The sequence below is a fragment of the Equus quagga genome, chromosome 16, assembly GCF_021613505.1.
Source record: "Equus quagga isolate Etosha38 chromosome 16, UCLA_HA_Equagga_1.0, whole genome shotgun sequence".
NCBI lineage: Eukaryota > Metazoa > Chordata > Mammalia > Perissodactyla > Equidae > Equus > Equus quagga.
This window is the reverse complement of record NC_060282.1, coordinates 64389076-64406612: the sequence shown is the minus strand read 5'-3', so window position 1 is coordinate 64406612 and position 17537 is coordinate 64389076. Positions and strand designations below refer to the sequence as shown.

The 17537-nt window shown below is 37.3% G+C and overlaps 1 protein-coding gene across 1 annotated transcript in view; it reads right to left on the bottom strand.

Moving 5' to 3' along the window:
• The window catches only part of DNAJC5B (DnaJ heat shock protein family (Hsp40) member C5 beta), a 55445-nt gene that overhangs the window by 19339 nt on the left and 18569 nt on the right, over positions 1 to 17537 (bottom strand). The window contains exon 2 of the mRNA XM_046641680.1: positions 432 to 645. Within this exon, the coding sequence (XP_046497636.1) occupies positions 432 to 645 (214 nt within the window). The remainder of the gene's footprint in view (positions 1 to 431; positions 646 to 17537) is intronic.

Sequence of the window (17537 nt, the reverse complement as noted above, 5' to 3'; positions counted from 1 at the left end):
CCATTCTCCCAGGTATTGTGTTTGCTAATGTACCTATGCTATAGATAGTAAAGTACATGGCTAAATTTGTCCCATAATAATTTATTAAACAGTTGTCACACTAATAAATTATTTTGGGTTTTGAGCAATGAGTCAGTTCTTAATTAGTCATTATGAGGGAAGGGAGGGAAGTCAGAATTAACCTGAAGCTTCAAATTCAAATATAATTAATGTCTAAAAGCATTTTAAGTTATGTTGTATTTTATAATTATTTGATGATCTAAAGCAAAAACAATCCTCAAATAACAGCTTTCAGTCAAAGATACCTCCTTTTATTTATAAGAGTTTAATAATATAGTAACCTTAGGCTTTCTTTGAGATCGATTCTAAAAGAGTGAATAACATCATGATCCTCCAGAAAATTGTTTTTGAAGGAAAAAAACATAATTCACCTTTGCCCACCAGCTTGACAGCATAAAGTAGGTATTAACATTTTCGTCTCCAAATTGCTCAGCCACATAGAGTCCCAGAGATCCGTATTTGTCATATATATTTCTCTTTGACAGATCGGTAAGTATTGTGTGGGCGTTGTTGATTTCTTTAAACTTCTCAGCAGCAGCTGGATCATCTGGATTCTTGTCTGGATGGTGTTTCAGGGCCAATTTTCTTTTAAAATTAAAAAGAAGTGAGAAAAAGTGTTATTTGACAAGAATTACAATGATATTTTATCAGGGCACTATTTATTTGTACATCCTTTATACGAGCAAATACTGTTAAATAATGTTTCACGCTAATGTGGATTTGACTAAGCAAGTTTTCATGAAAAGTTGTCTCTTGTTTCTAACATGCAGGCACAATAGTATTGTTTCTCCTCTCACATCCTCAAAGGAATTCTCAGCAGCTGTGTAGTTGTTGAGTCTGAGATATTTTACTGTTGGCAAATAAGTGAAGTTTATTTTTACCTGTGAGCTCATCAGTAGTCCACCCCAACATGCAGAGTTCTTTAAGAGTTCCAGCAACAGGACCAATTTACACCAAAATTCCATTTAGAACTGGAAGAATTTTCCAGAATTAACAAAACTTCACACCACATATTCTCAAAGTTAAACTCAACTATTGAAAAAAAATTCTAATATATACTTTTGAATAAACATTATGACCCCTTCACAAATCTTCCACAAATCCTAACTCCCTTTGTTTTTTCTGAGCAAATACTGTGACTTCTCTTGTATTCAAATATATGTTTGACTTCTTTTCAAATAGGTCTTTCTACTTCAGATAATCTGTAGAAATTTTTTTTTTACTTTCTATTATTTCTTTTTTTTATTAAGGTAACATTAGTTTATAACATTATATAAATTTCAGGCATACATCATTATATTTCAATTTCTGAGTAGGCTACATTATGTTTACCACCCAAAGACAAAAGACTGTCCATCACTGCACACACGTGCCCTATCACCTGTTTCGCCCTCCTCCCTCCCCCTTTCCCTCTGGTAACCACCAATTAATCTCTGTGTCTATGTGTCTGTTGTTGCTGTTTTTATCTTCTAGTTATGAGTGAAATCATAAGGTATTTGACTTTCTCCGTCTGACTTATTTCACTTAGCATAATACCCTCGAGGTCCATCCATGTTGTCAGAAATGGCAATATTTCATCATTTTTTTATAGCTGAGTAGTAGTCCACTGTGTACGTATACCACATCTTCTTTATCCATTCATCTGTTGATGGGCATTTAGTTTGTTTCCAAGTCTTGGGTATTGTGAATCATGCTGCAGTGAACATAGGAGTACATGTATTTTAACACATTTGTGTTTTCAGTTCTTTGGAATAAATATCCAGCAATTTAATTGTGGGTACAAGGCCCTTTCTCCTCCGTGGATCATAAAACAATTTATGAAGGGTGTGGGTATATGTTGTATTGCATTGTGTGTGTATATGTGTGTGTTGGGGGCTGATTTGGAGGTATTCTTTATTCTTCAGTTACAGTCAAGTATAAAAAGGAACCTGTAAAATGGATATAAGAACCGAGCTATGATAGTCAGGCTCTGGCTGGTGGTCATTTCCCTCATTTGCCTCTACAGATGATTTAAACAATGATTAAAGCCACATTCAAAATTAAGTCTGTGGTATTTTTTCCACTTCAAAGTCCATTAATTTTATGACCCTCTACCAGAAATTTCACATGGCCTCCCTAGTCTCCCTACTGTGCCCATATAGGTGTATGTAAGAATATACCTTAAGCTTTTGTCTATTATATTAGTTTAGATCAAATTGTTCCATTTTAATGCACTAATCCATAAGTAGAGCATAAAAGTAAAGTAAACTTTGTAAATCAAACTACATGGTAAACTGAAAAAAATCATACCTATTTTAGGAATTGAAGTATTACCGGTTAGGATGTAGGTGAATAATTAAGCAGCTCAGCATCAGGATGCTTTAAAAAGTACTAAAATATTTAAAAGTATAAATTATGGTGTATAGTCCATTCTAACTCTGAGCTCAGAATAATTAAAATGAATAAAATAATGATGGTTCATTTTAAATTTGTTTAACCAAAACATCTTCATCCTCCTTTTTGAGAGATGTTTAGAGTATCTATAAATTCCTACAGGTGGGACCATTGGAGACATGTTTTTTTACGTGCAGAATTTATGATGAGGTCTTGTGCTAATAGCACAAAATGCCTATTTTGTTGCTTTTTATCATGACAATTTATTGTCATTTTATAATGTTTACTATATGCCAGAACTATTGTAATCATGTTGTAAATATTAATTCATTAATCTTTACTACATGAGGTGGTATTATAATGATCCAATTTTATAAATAAGGAAATTTAGCCACCAAGAGGTTAAGTAACTTGCCCAATGTTACACAGCTAATAATTAGAGCCACGCTTTAAACACAGGCAATTTGACCCTGAGCACATGCTCTTAACCACCACTATGCTGCCTCCTATATTTAAGTTTAAAAAGTAAGGCACACAGAATGTTAGTAGGCCATGTAAGGACTTTAGTTTTTGGTCTAGGTGACATGGGAAGCCATTGGAACGTTTTGAGAGGAAGAGTGGTGTGACCTGACTTTGGTTTTGGAAGGATCCCTCAGTCTTGGGGAGGACAAAGGCAAAGGCAGGGAGACTGTCTTAGGAGAAGTTCTTGATGCTTCAGACCAGTGTGCTCGTGGAGGATACAGAGAAAAGTGGTTGGAGTCTGGGTGTATTTTGAAGGCTAGCTAATGGATTAGACATGGGGTGGAAAAGAAAAGAGGAATCATGGATGGCACCAAAATTTTAGCCTGAGCAACTGGAAGTTTGGAGTTACTATATAATGAGATAGTAAGAAGTTTTGTTGGAAGTAAAGAATGGTTTGCTAGGATTCAGGAGTTCTGTTTTGGACATGTTTGAGATGCTTACTAGACTTCCAAGTGGAGAGATGGAGGTTGACAGATATAAGAGCCTTATGTTCAGATGAGAGTTATTGTGGGAGATGTACATTTTGGAGTTCTTGGCAGGTAGGTGGTGTTTAGAACCATGGAACTGGAAAAGATTCCCAAGAGAGTGGGTCCAAGAGAATTCCAAGGACCGAGCTTTGGGAAGAAGAACAAGCAAAGGAGATAAGAAAGAAAGACCAATAATGCAGAAGGAAAAATCTTGAGAATATGTGGTCTTGGGATCCAGGTAAACAACGTATTTCAAGGAGAGTGGTCATTTATGTCAATTGCCGCTGACAGGTCATGTACGATGAGGACTAAGAACTGACCACCAGGTTAGTGATATGGAAATCTTTGGTGACCTTGACACACACATACGTATAAATACACACACATGCACACAAACACATACACATATACACATAAATACACAAGCACACATATATACATACACACACACACATGCAGACAATTGTATATATATCTGTATATAAGAAAAAGAAAACAGAAAAATAAGGAGAAAAGAAAGGAAAATGGTAGGTTAGAACCACGCTTAACAGTGCTTATAGCCACACATTGGGATTATGGGTGATTCTTTGTGGGTTTTTTTTGCTTGTTATAAAAAATATACATATTACATGTGTGGTTTCTTTCCCTGAGCATTTTAAAGCTCCGACCACAAATTTTGTTCTCTTTTAATAGCTGAAAGTTTAGAGTTTTCTCCCTTAAATGACCCATTGCCAAATGAGAGCAAGGAAAAAAAAAGAAGCAAGCAAGAAGAAAAGTCCTCAAACGGGAATGATGCAATGACTATCATCAAAAAGCCTCAAATGGATTCTTTAAGCACGTTAATTTTAAGGATACAATATTCCTGGAAATCTTACTCCATGCGCTGAAATACAATTGCAGCACTTTCCCCTACTAGTTCCACAGATCACATCCAGGCCAATCAAATGCAAGGGCTGTTATTTCTGCCTTGAATGAAAGAAATCCCTGGACAATGCCTCTTTATATATATTTTCTTGTTTCTAGGGTTCAATTGTAGACTGATACACACTGTCCAAGACTTAGCCAGAGAAGCCTGGCTTCTTGTCATATTTTAAGATGCTTGGATCTGTGTCAGCTCACGAGGGCAGATGCACTCAACCATTTATCACAGTCCTCCAACAATGGAGTTGGCAAATTCAGAGGGCTGGAGCAACTCCATTTGCAACAAATCCAATTCCTGGTTGTCAGCAGCATTTTGACTCCTCTTGGCAGATACTTTTGGCTCTGAGGAATCCTCGGGAAATATGGCTAGCAGACGCAGCTGCCAAAATTACACAATTGCTCAAGGAGGTAGTTGATCAATGACCCACTCCCTTGGGAATTGTCTATACAGCAAAAAAAGACATATGGAATTTAGGGTGAAAGGGAGTGCTTGGAGTACATTTAAATGTAATATTCACCTATTTATTTTAAAGATCTTTCTTATAATTTCTCATTTTATGCTTAAAAGTGACATATTATTCAACTAGAATGTGAACCTTTAATTCTAAATCTCTCTATACTCTCCTTTACTTGTTGATCTGGTATGGCCATAAATAACACTGGAAATATGCCTCTAATTTCCATTTTGAAATCCAACGACAGCTGTCAAATGAAATGTATAGTGAATCCAGTGAATGGCAGATAAGATAAACATGGGGTTTATAGTTGTAATTACCTAAGGCCTCTAAGGTCTACCTATTTTGAAGCAGTGGAATTCTAAGAATTGTAATGTTCTGCCCAGTTCTCTTCCTCGCCCCATCTAACACTCAGATAAGATCCACCTACTACTCTCTACCAGTCTCTGAGTCACCTAAGACCCGATTCTGACCATGTTATCTCAGCCCTAGACCAAATCCATCTCCATGGGGCTAGAATGTCAGAGGAGACCTTCTTGTTTGGGAAGGCTGGGCTCTGAGCCTCAGGGAACTCAGTACCTCCATGGCATGGGTGTGTCTATAGCTGCCTTTCTCCACTCAACACATTTTCAACTGCTTTCGCCAATAACATCCTGTTACTTCCTGTTTTAAGATTTCCCCATTGCTGTGTACTTTCTGCTAACCTCCCTCAGCCACAGTTTATTGCCCCTCCAAAGTCCCAGAAGAAAGCCACCTGCTGTCTACGACAAAAGAGTAGAAAATGGAGGGTGAGGCAATGATTTCTTCCTATATAGTAGAAAAGTTAAAATTACCTTCATGGCAGAGCCAGCGTCTACTGCAAAGGTAGCAAAAGAAAGCAAATTCTGAGCTAATATTAGATATAGACTATTCTTTCTAGAAAAAATTGGCTATGATGGAAAGGAGACTGGTGGTAGACAGGAAAATGAACTGCTAGAAACCACAGTTTACAGGTGAACATAAACCCTCGATTAATAACCCCTATGTGTATGGCAAGTGTTGGAACTATGGAACCTGATGGTGTGCTATAATACTGGATGTTCGCTGGAACTCCCATGCCCACTTGGACTCAGGCAACACCCAAGGGAAAATATGAGGAACCAATATATGGGTTCAGTGCATGTCTCCCTGACATTTGGTATTGACAGACATTTTGATGTTTGACAGTCTGGTGGTTTGTATATATACCCCTTTGTGGTTTAATTTGCATTTTCCCAATTACTAATGAAGCTAATATATATGTCATTTGGAAATCCTCTAAGGGCATATTAGTCTTTTACCAGTTTTTAGTTTGATTTTTAAAATTAATTTGTAGGATTTAAAAAAATACATATTCTGTATATGAATCTTTTGTCAGTTATGTGAATTATATATATATTCTCCCTTTCTGGGGCCTTTTTGTTGTTGTTAGTTTCTTTATGGAATCTTTTGATGAATGGAAATTCCTAATTTTAATTTAGTTGAGTTAATCAGTCTTTTCCTGAATTCAGGAACATATTGTCCTATAAACTCTATAACTCTAAAATCTTTATAGATTTGCCTTTATAGATGGCCCATTTGTAGCTGACTTTTTAATGAGGTGGAAGGTAGGCATCCAATCTCATTTTTAAAATATAGATATCCAACTGTCCTAGCACCATTTATTAAAAATGGTATCCTTTCCTGTGTTTCTAGGCTATCTGTTCTGTTCCACTGGTCTATTTGACTGTTTCTGGGCCAATAACAGTCTTACACAGATATCTTTAAAATATGTCTCAGTATCTTAAAGAGCAAGCTCTTCCATAATGTTGTTCTTCAAGAGTTCTGTGGATATTCTGGGACCTCTGCATTTCCACATAAATTTTAGAATTAGCTTGTCGGTTTACACACACACACACTCTGTTGGGATTTTTATTGCAATTGCATTGACTCTTTAGATTCATTTGGAGATTGACATTTGTACAATATGTCCTCTTCAAAATTTGAGACTTGCCTTATGTCTCATTATATGTTCAATTTTTATAAATGTTCCATATGTACTTTAAAGAATATATATTCTATACCTATTGGGTGCTTTGTTATTATATAAGAGCATCATATTTTGTTTGCTAACTTTTTTTGTTCAAATCTTCTATATTCTTAGCCATTTTACTGATCTATCAATCAAGATATGTTAAAATTTCCCACTATGAATATAGGTTTGCATATTTCTTCTTATAGTTCTGTCACCTTTTGCTTTGTATATTTTAGGTCATGCTAAATTCATGACTGTTATATATTCCTTGTGAATTGAACTTTTATTATTATGAAATATACCTCTTTATCTGTAGTAATACTTTTTGTCTTTACTTTGATATTGATAAAGCTACACCAGCTTTCTCTGGGTACACATCTACTAGAACATATTTTTCTCTCCTTTTATCTTCAAATTTTCTGTATCCTTACATATTAGATGTGTCGTAAGCACCATTTAGTTTTGGGTTTTTTATTCACAACGACAATCTTTTTCCTTTAATTGAAGCATTTATTTATGTTTATTTTTAAATATAATTATTGATGCATTTCAGATTAAATCTATTACTTCATTATGTTCTTTTGTCTCATCTAAAATATATTTCCTTTCCTCTCCTTTCTTGCCTTTTTTGTATTGATTCTTTTTCATTATTCTACTTTTTCCTTTATTACTTTGGAAATTAACATTCTTTTATTATTCCTTTTGGGGTTCTCCTAGAGGTTACAGAATCCTTGATTTACCAAAGTCTACTGTCAAGGTACTTTTGTCTTCCTCCAAGACAATATAAAAATCTTAGAACATGGACACTATTACTCTCCTAAGTGTTGTTGGTAGCATGTACTTTAATTCTCTAAATCTCTTAAGCCCTCAAGAATTATTATTTAATACAATTAATATTTAATGATATTTTATACAGTTAGTATTTGTGTACATTTACTCACATATTGTCCAATTTTATTGCCTTTAGTTATTTTCTGCATCTCTGACCATCCATCTTGGATCATTTGCCTTCTGCCTATGAATACCCTTTAGTATCTCTGTTAGTGAAGATCTGCTAATGATTAATTCTTAAAGTGTTTGTTTAGCTTAAAAATGTATTTATTTCATCTTCATTTTTGAAGGGTATTTTCCCTGGATATAGACTTGTAGGCTATCAATTATTTGCTTTCATCACACTCAAGGTTTCAGTGCATTGTCTTCTGGTTTCCATTATCTCAGTTGAAAAATCTGCTGTAAATCTAATTGTTGTTTTTTGAAGGTAGTCTGTATTTTTTCTCTGGTTGCTCTAAAGGCTTTCCATCTTTGGTTTTCAGCAGTTTTTCTGTGATGTGCTTGGCTGTAGATTTCTTTCTTTCTTTTTTGTTTTCGTGAGGAAGATTGGCCCTGAGCTAACATCTATGCCAATCTTCCTCTATTTTATGTGGGATACCACCACAGTGTGGCCTGATAAGCAATGCTAGGTCCACGCCCAGGATCCAAACCTGGAAACTCCAGGCTGCCGAAGTGAAGCACACGAACTTAACCACTACACTACCAGGCTGGCCTCTGTAGATTTCTTTTTATTTATTCTGTTTAGCTTTTACTGGGCTTCTGGTATGTACGGATTGATACCATTCATGAACCTGGAAAATTCACATACATTATGTTTTCAAATAGTTTCCCCTTCATTCTCTTTCCACTCACCTTTTCAGACTCCAGTTGCATTTATCTAAGATCTTCTTAATGGATTCTCTATGTATTTTATCTTCTTGCAGTGTTTTCTATCCTTTTGTAATTCTCTCTGTTTTCTTCTGGCCTAACTTCCAGTCAGCTCTCTAACCTGTTAAGCCCTATCTTTGAGTTTCTTGAGTTTGGTTGTATTTTTTCAGTTGTAAAATTTATCTGTTCATTTAAAAAATCTGAAATGCCCCTTTTCATAATTTTCAATTCTCTCTGAAAATTCTCAATCTTTTATTTTATCTTCTTGATCATAGTTATTTTAAAATCTGTTTCTGATAATTCTAATACCTGAGGTTTTCCATGGTTCTGTTTTTAGTGGCTCATTTCTGCCGATTCTTGTTCATGTTGTCTTGACTTCAGCGCTTGATTATCTCTGTGTGCCAGATACTGTATTTTACAAAATTTTAAAGAGTGTGACATATAGGAAAGTCTTTAAGAGAGTAAATCCTAAGAGTTCTCTTCACAAGGAGAAAATTTTTTCTTTCTTTCCCTTATATTGTATATGAGATGATGAATGTTAGCTGAACCAACTGTGATAATCTTTTCACAATATATGTAAATCAAACCATCACACTGTATACCTTAAACGTATACAGTGATATATGTTGATTATTTCTCAATAACACTAAAAGAAAAACTTTTAAAGAAATAATCAGAGGACGAAGAAGATATTATCTTATACCAGAGAGCATTTTTATTTCCTACTTTTAGTGTCTGGAGGCACTTGCAAAACTGAGATCATCTTAATCCAATATTAGGGACTGAGATTTTCTCAGACACTCAGATGGCTCAAAGTTCAGTTACAGTCCATACAACACTGGTGTTTCCATTATTTATTGCTGTGTAACAAGCTACAGTAAAACTTCATAGCTTAAAACAACACACTTTTTATTTATTTGCCTACAATGTTGCAATTGGGTAGGATTTGGTGGGGATAGTTTTTCTCTGCTCTGTTTGGCTTTGGCTGGGATACCTCAGTTGGAGCTGTGGGATCTGTTTCCAAGATGGCTTCACTGACCTACTGGTAAGCTGGTGCTGGCTGTGGCTGGGAGCTCAGCCAGGGCTGTTGTCTAGGGACTCTGTTCTCCTCCTTATGGCTTCTCCACATGGCTAGGTGAGGTGCCTCACAGCATGATAGTCTCAGGGTAATTATATTTCTTAAGTAGTGGCCAGCTTAAACCAGCTTGCAAAAGCAGAAGCTTCTAGACTTTTTTAATGTTTAGGCACAACATCACTTTTGCCACATTCTATTGGTTAAATTAGGTCAGAGAACCAGCCCAGATTCAAGAGGACTACACAAGGACATGAATACCAGGGAAGATGATTTATGGAAGACCACCAAAGTAATTGTCAGTCACAGATGGTTTACTGCCCTTTCTCCTTGGGTGAAGCACTTCAGAGTCTAAATAGAATTGCAGGATTCCCATTCTTGTTGGACCAGGGTCCAAGTTTTTACCCTCTTCTGTAGAGTCCTGCTCATCCTCTCAGCTTCTCTTTTCCCATATCATGACCTAGTTGGTAGTAATTCTTTTTTTTTTTTATTGAGTTAATGATAGGTTACAATCTTGTGAAATTTCAGTTGTACATTAATGTTTGTCATTCGTGTTGTAGGTGCACCACTTCACCCTTTGTGCCCACCCCCACCCCACCTTTCCCCTGGTATCCACTAAACTGTTCTTAGTCCATAATTTTAAATTCCTCATATGAGTGGAGTCATACACAGATTATCCTTCTCTAGCTGGCTTATTTCACTTAACATAATTCCCTCAAGATCCATCCATGTTATTGCAAATGGAATGATTTTGTTCTGTTTTACAGCTGAGTAGTATTCCATTGTATATATGTACCACATCTTCTCTATCCATTCATCTGTTGATGGGCACTTAGGTTGCTTCCATGTCTTGGCTGTTGTAAATAATGCTGCAATGAACATTGGGGTGCATAGGACTTTTGGGATTGCTGACTTCAAGCTCTTTGGATAAATACCCAGTAGTGGGATGGCTGGATTGTATGGTAGTTCTATTTTTAATTTTTTGAGGAATCTCCATACTGTTTTCCATAGTGGCTGCACCAGTTTGCATTCCCACCAGCAGTGTATGAGGGTTCTAGTTGGTAGTAATTCTTTACTCCCAAATGCTTTTAAGATGTATATATAAAATATAGTTTTCTTTCAGTTTTTTTAGTTGTTCTTAGCAAAAGGGAAAACTGGTACAAATTACCTGATTCACGTAATTTGAAACTCCTGATTCAGAAGCCCCTGGTTATCTTTTATGTTTATGTTTTCTTCTTTCAGGTAATGATAATTCCACAAAAGGCTTTATACCGCTTTTATATAAATAAGCCAAAGATCACCTCTGTTTATTGACCCATATGTTGTTTATTTCTTTGCTGCAGGCTGAGACCCATTGACTCAAAAGCTGACTGGTACCAAACTCAAACTTTTGCATATTCCATTATTTTGAAAATAGCCCAAACAAGCAGATTGTTAACCATTTAGAGCCTGTCTGCTTTATATACTTGTAAGACTTCACCCCACACTTGCTGGCCATTGCTAAGATGGGCTTGCAGTTATAAGAATCTAAGATACTCAAAATGGATTAAAGACTTGGATGTAAGACCCAAAAGCGTGAAACTTCTAGAAGAAAACATAGGCAGTACGCTCTTTGACATTGGTCTTAGCAGCATATTTTCAAGTACCATGTCTGACCAGACAAGGGAAACAAAAGAAAAAAATCAACAAATGGGACTACATCAAACTAAAAAGCTTCTGCACAGCAAAGGAAACCATCAGCAAAATGAAAAGACAGCCTAACAATTGGGAGAAGATATTTGTAAACAATATATCAGATAAGGGGTTAATATCCAAAATATACAAAGAACTCATGCAGCTCAACAACAAAAAAACCAACAACCCAATTAAAAAATGGGCAAAAGATCTGAACAGAGATTTCTCCAAAGAAGATATTCAGATGGCCAATAGGCATATGAAAAGATGCTCAACATCATTAGCTATCAGGGAAATGCAAATCAAAACTACAATGAGGTATCACCTCACTCCGGTCAGAATGGCTATAATTAACAAGACAGGAAACAACAAATGTTGGAGAGGATGTGGAGAGATGGGAACACTTGTACACTGTTGGTGGGAGTACAAACTGGTGCAGTCACTATGGAAAGCAGTATGGAGTATCCTCAGAAAATTAAGAATAGATCCAGCTATCCCATTGCTGGGTGTTTATCCAAAGAACTTGATAACTCAAAGGCATAAAGATCCCTGCACCCCTATGTTCACTGCAGCATTATACACAATAGATAAGACTTGGAAGCAACGTAGGTGCCCATCAAGGAACGAACGGATAAAGAAGATGTGGTATTTATACACGATGGACTACTACTCAGCCATAAGAAATGATGAAATCTGACCATTTGTGACAACATGGATGGACCTTGAGGGTATTATGCTGAGTGAAATAAGTCAGAGGGAGAAAGTCAAATACCGTATGATCTCGTTCATAAGTAGAAGATAAAAACAATGACAAACAAACACACAGCAATGGAGAATGGATTGATGGTTACCATGGGGGAAGGTGGGGGAGGGCAAAAGGGGTGACTAATCACATGTGAGGGGATGGACTATAATTAGTTTTTGGGTGGTGAACATGATGTAATCTACACAGAATTAGAAATATACTATGATGTACATCTGAAAGCAATATAATGTTATAATCCAATGTTACTGCAGTTAAATAAATAAATAAAGTTAAATTTAAAAACAAAAAGAAAAAAAAAGAATCTAAGCTGCTATGGCCCTTTGGAGCTCTCTGACTCAAAGACTCCCCACTATGCTCCTGAGTGACATCACCTAGACACGTAAGCCCCCTTCCCAACCCCTCCCTCCCCTGGAAGTTCCCTTGCCCTCCTCCCCTTCTGAGGGTGGCCTCAAGCCTCTGAATGGTCTCATGCTATGAGGGACATCCCCCGTCATGCAATCCTGTTCAAGAATCACCCAGTAAAGCTTCTTGTGTGTTACTGGCTCTCATGGTCATATCTTTTTCTTTGATCAGCCCCCAAATCTCTCAAACCCCCTATAACCATTTCAGACATTTGTAGACAGTACAGTTTCCTTCTCCACAAGAAGCTTTAATACAATATGCTGCTGAGAGAAAGCTGGAATGAGAGTGTTAGTGGGGCTCAAGGAAGCAGGAGCCACTGGGCCAGGGTCAGTAGAGTCAGGGGATAGAATAGCAAGGTCAGGGCACCATTTGGCTTCAAACTGCAAACGATGATTCCAATACTACCCCTGCTGTGTAATTACTTCTGAAGTACCTGCTAACATAGTGCATGACTTACATACTTTGACCACCAAGGCCTTACCTAGAGCCCTCCAAAGGCCACGTTACACAGCCCTATGATTTCCTCACGTTTACAGATGGAATATCTTAGCAGCTCACCACAGCAGTTGTTAGGATGTTCTCTAGTCTTCTGAGATCCACAGTCACATTTGCGATTCAAGATAGATTGTGCGAGATAACAACAGGAACCATAAATGATGATCTGTTTCAGAGAACTGGTCTTTTCCCTCATGTAGAACTACATCGAGGGTCAGTGCTGACCTCTAGTGGCAGTTGAGACTGATACCACTGTACTTCAATGATGCCTTGGCAAATAGTCTTCCCCAATTTTTACAAGAATGTCTAATAATGACTTCATGAGGTATTATGCTTGAGTATTTTTTTAGTGTGAGAGTTGAACCTAAACTTTTGAAAATTTCAAATGCCAATTCACAGAGCTTTCCTTTAGATGGTTTTCTGGTCGCTACAATGATTTTCTATGGCTAATTTTAAGAGCCAGCTCTTTACCCTCCCTAGTAAGGTAGAATAGACTAGAATATTTGTGCAAACACAGTAGATAAAATGTGTCCAATATTAGAAGTATTTGTCTACACCAATCATAAAAGTACTACTGTAGGGAATGAGGACCTGAAGTTCTGACACCAGTAGGCCACTGACAGTCTTCAGCAGGCCACTAAGATCTTTGTGTGCTATATTTTAATCCTTTTCCCCCTCAGCCCACAGCTCACCCAGAATCTGAGAGCTGCATACAAGTCAAGATCTCTGTATCTGGCTCAGGTTCCCAACAAAAGTTTCTGGGCCTCTAACCTGATTACATTTCCTGGGGGAAAATGTTGCATTCTTGTTTTTTTAGAGCCAGCAATCTTCACTGAACTTTGAACTCCAAGGGGGAATAAGACCGGGATGTAGGACAAATGGCTATATAAACCTTGTCACCTACTTCCAACAGCATCTCCCACCACTGGTTCTAGCCAAAGCTCTCAGCAGGCACTTGCTCTTGGTAGGCCGTCCTCCTGCTGCTCCCAGCTCAAGTTCTCAAGACAGTGAATCATGTCAAAGCTACAAGCAGCTCCCGGTAATTTCCAGTGGCAGGCCTGGCTGGTAGCTCTTGTAGGGCTCCCAGTGTCTCTAGTCCTCAGTGCAAAACCATATAGCATAACCCCCGATACGTCTTTGTGTTAAGTGCTCACTTTCTTATTCTCCCCAAACCCATTTTTTTCTCTAGACTCACTTTTTAAATCTACCAGGACCTGTTCTTCCAGACTGTCAGTCTCACTGACTTAACTTTCTTAACTACTCAGTCTGAACCTCATGGTCATGCACATGAGTGCTACTCAAACCAACTCATTCGATTCCTTAAATGTCCTGATTTCCTGCCTTACCCCCAAGGAGATGACTCTAGCCATCCACTGCTTCCACTTCCTTTTCTGGGATGACCAGTGTTGCTGGAGAAGATTGCAAAACCATGCAAATGGGCCAGTAAAGGCGCACAACTTCCCACCTCAGCTGGTGTTCTGTGCTGCTTGCCAACCCTTTCATTTGACCTCAGTAAGTTCCCTCTCAGTCTCCTGTGGGAGATGTTCAAGCTTTTACCACTTCTCCTTGATTCTTCTTCATCACTTCCTCAGCCCTCATTTCCTACTTCAAAAGGGGTAAAAAGGTCATTAGAAAGAAAAGACTACTTCACACCCTTTTACTTCACACCCTTTTACTTCTATACATCTGTATAATTGTATGCATCTTTCCCTCTTCCTTTTATTTGGAGGAAAGAAGAACTTCTCCTCTTTAAGATTAACCTTGCCAGTGTGTTCTAGAATCTATTTTTCTGTGCACCTTCCTGAATCTTGGCCCATCAGTCATTGATCCCTACCCCCAACTCCAATGTCTTCAATAATGTCTCCATTAGCTCCTTCTCCTGAGCGAGCAAATGTGCCTGTCATGTTTTTTAAAAAGGAACCTATTTTTTGTCCTTGCCTCCCCTTCATACTATTAGAATGTTAATTATCTCCTCCTTCCCTTCCCATAAAACTTCATCAAAGCATAGTTTACACAAAAAGGTTGCATCCTCAATGCCCATTCACTCTTCGACCAAGTGTGATCTGCCTTCTACTTCCAGCTCTCCACTGAACTTGCTCTCCGTTCCATGACATCCTAAGTGAAAAATCCAACGGCCTATTTTCAGCCCTCATTCTATTTGACCTTTTGGCAAGTTTTGTTGACCACCCCTTCTCTTCCCTTGGCATCTGGGATGTCTTCCTGATTCTTCCCCTAGCCTGGCTTGGAGGCTAGGCAAGGTAATGCAGACATTTGTGGGTCCCTTGGGGCCAAGGTTGGCAGAAGGAGTATGTTTTCTCCAAAGTGATCAGTGTACCAAAAGCAAGTGAGTATTCAAACCTCTTGTGAGGACAGGAGAGACAAAGAACTGGAAAGCCAGGAACAAGAACTTGAAAATAGAGTGGATACATCAGAAACAGGGTTTCATTTACTCCCTACAAACAAGAGGAGGGAACTTTCTCATAAAAGGACCAAGAACAGAGTAGACAATCTGGCTGTGTTGCTACAGTCATCTATGCTTGTCATTTCTCCTTTGCCCTCCAGTTAAATCAGTGGTTTTCAACATCTGGTGCTAAGAATCATCCCTGAAGGGGTGTTGTATTTAAAAACTCACTTATCATGGCTCTACTCTTCGAGGTTCTAATTCTGTAGGATTGGGGCATCTGCATGTTTGCAAAAGCTGCACAGTTGATTTGGCTGTGCACCAAAGGCTAAGAACCGTTGGTTTTGAAGTTTTGCTGTTATTCCATTTGAAACATGATTCTTTCTTTCCTTTTCCTTCTTTCCCTTCCTTCCCTCTTCCCTCCCTCCTTCTCTTTCTTTATTTTTTTGTGGTAAAAAACACAACATAAAATTTACCATCGTAACCATTTTTAAAGGTAGTCTTCAGTAGCATTAACTATATTCACATTCAACAGATCTCTAGAACTTTTTTACCTTGCAAAACTATACCCTATATCTATTGGACAACTTCCATTTCCTCCTCCCCTCACCCCCTAGAAGCCACAATTCTACTTTATTTCTATGAGTTTGACTACCTTAGATAGAAATTTGGGCTTTTTGTTTTGTTTTTTGTTTTTTTTTAAAATGTATTCCTGAATTGCTAGCTTTAAACCTATTTAATGTTTTTTAACAACTTTGCTGGAATGCTACTATACTATTAATTATTTTATTTTTCCCCCTATGGTAAATAGTTAAACACATCAAGCAATATTTATGACAAAGCAGTATACACAGACAACACCGTGTTATGGCAATTTGATCTCTATAAAGACATATAAAATTGTTTCTTCTGTTTTTATATTTTTTTAATTTTTTCCCTAGGACTTATTTATTTTGTAACTGGAAGTTTGTACCTTTTGATCACCTTCACTGATTTCCACCCACCCACCGCTGCCTCTGGCAACCAGCAATCTATTCTCTGTTCCTGCAAGTTAGGTTTTGTTCTTTTAGATTCCACATCTAAGTGAGATCATAAGATATTGTCTTTCTGTGTCTCACTTATTTGACTTAGCATAATGCCCTCGAGGTCCATCCACGTTGTCACAAATGACAGGTTTTCCTTCTTTTTAGATGGCCAAATAATATTTCATTGTATATATATATACCACATTTTCTTTATCCATTCATCCATCAATGGTCACTTACGTTGTTTCCATATCTTGTTTATTGTACATAATGATGCAATGAACATGGAAGTGCATATATCTGTTTGAGTTAGTGTTTTTGTTTCCTTTGGAGAAATACCCAGAAGTGGATTTGCTGGATCATACGGTAGTTCTATTTTTAATTTTTTGGGGAACCTTTACACTGTTTCCATAGTAGCTGCACCAGTTTGCATTCCCACCCACAGTACACAAAGCGTTCCCTTTTCTCTACATTCTCACAACACGTCTTATTTTTTGTCTTTTTGATAATAGCCATTCTAACAGGTATGAGGTGATATCCCATTGTGGTTTTGGTTTCCATTTCCCTGATGATTAGAGATGTTGAGCACCTTTTCATGTAGCTGTTGGCCATCTGTATATCTCCTTTGGAGAAATGTCTGTTCAGATCCTCTGTCCATATTTTGATCAAATTCTTTGGTTTTTTTGCTTTAAGTTGTATGGGTTCTTCATATATTTTGAATATTAATTCCTTATCAGATATATGATTTGCACAGATTTTCTCCCAGTAGGTTGCCTTTTCATTTTGTTGATAGTTTGCTTTGCTGTGCAGAAGCTTTTTAGTTTTATGTAGTCTCACTTGTTTATTTTTGCTTTAGTTACCCTTGCTTTTGGTGTCAATTCCAAAAAAGCCATCACTAAGACCGATGTCAAGGAGCTTACCACCTATATTTTCCTCTACAATTTTTATGATTTCAGGTCTTATGTTTAAATCTTTAATCCATTTAGAGTTGATTTTTGTGTCTGGTGCAAGATAGTGGTCCAGGTTCATTCTTTTGCATGTGGCTGTCTAGTTTTCTGAACGTTATTTGTTGAAGAGACTGTCCTTTTCCCGTTGTATATTCTTGGCTCCTTCATTGTAAATTAATTGACTATACAAGTATGGGTTTATTTCTGGGCTCTCCATTCTGTTCCAT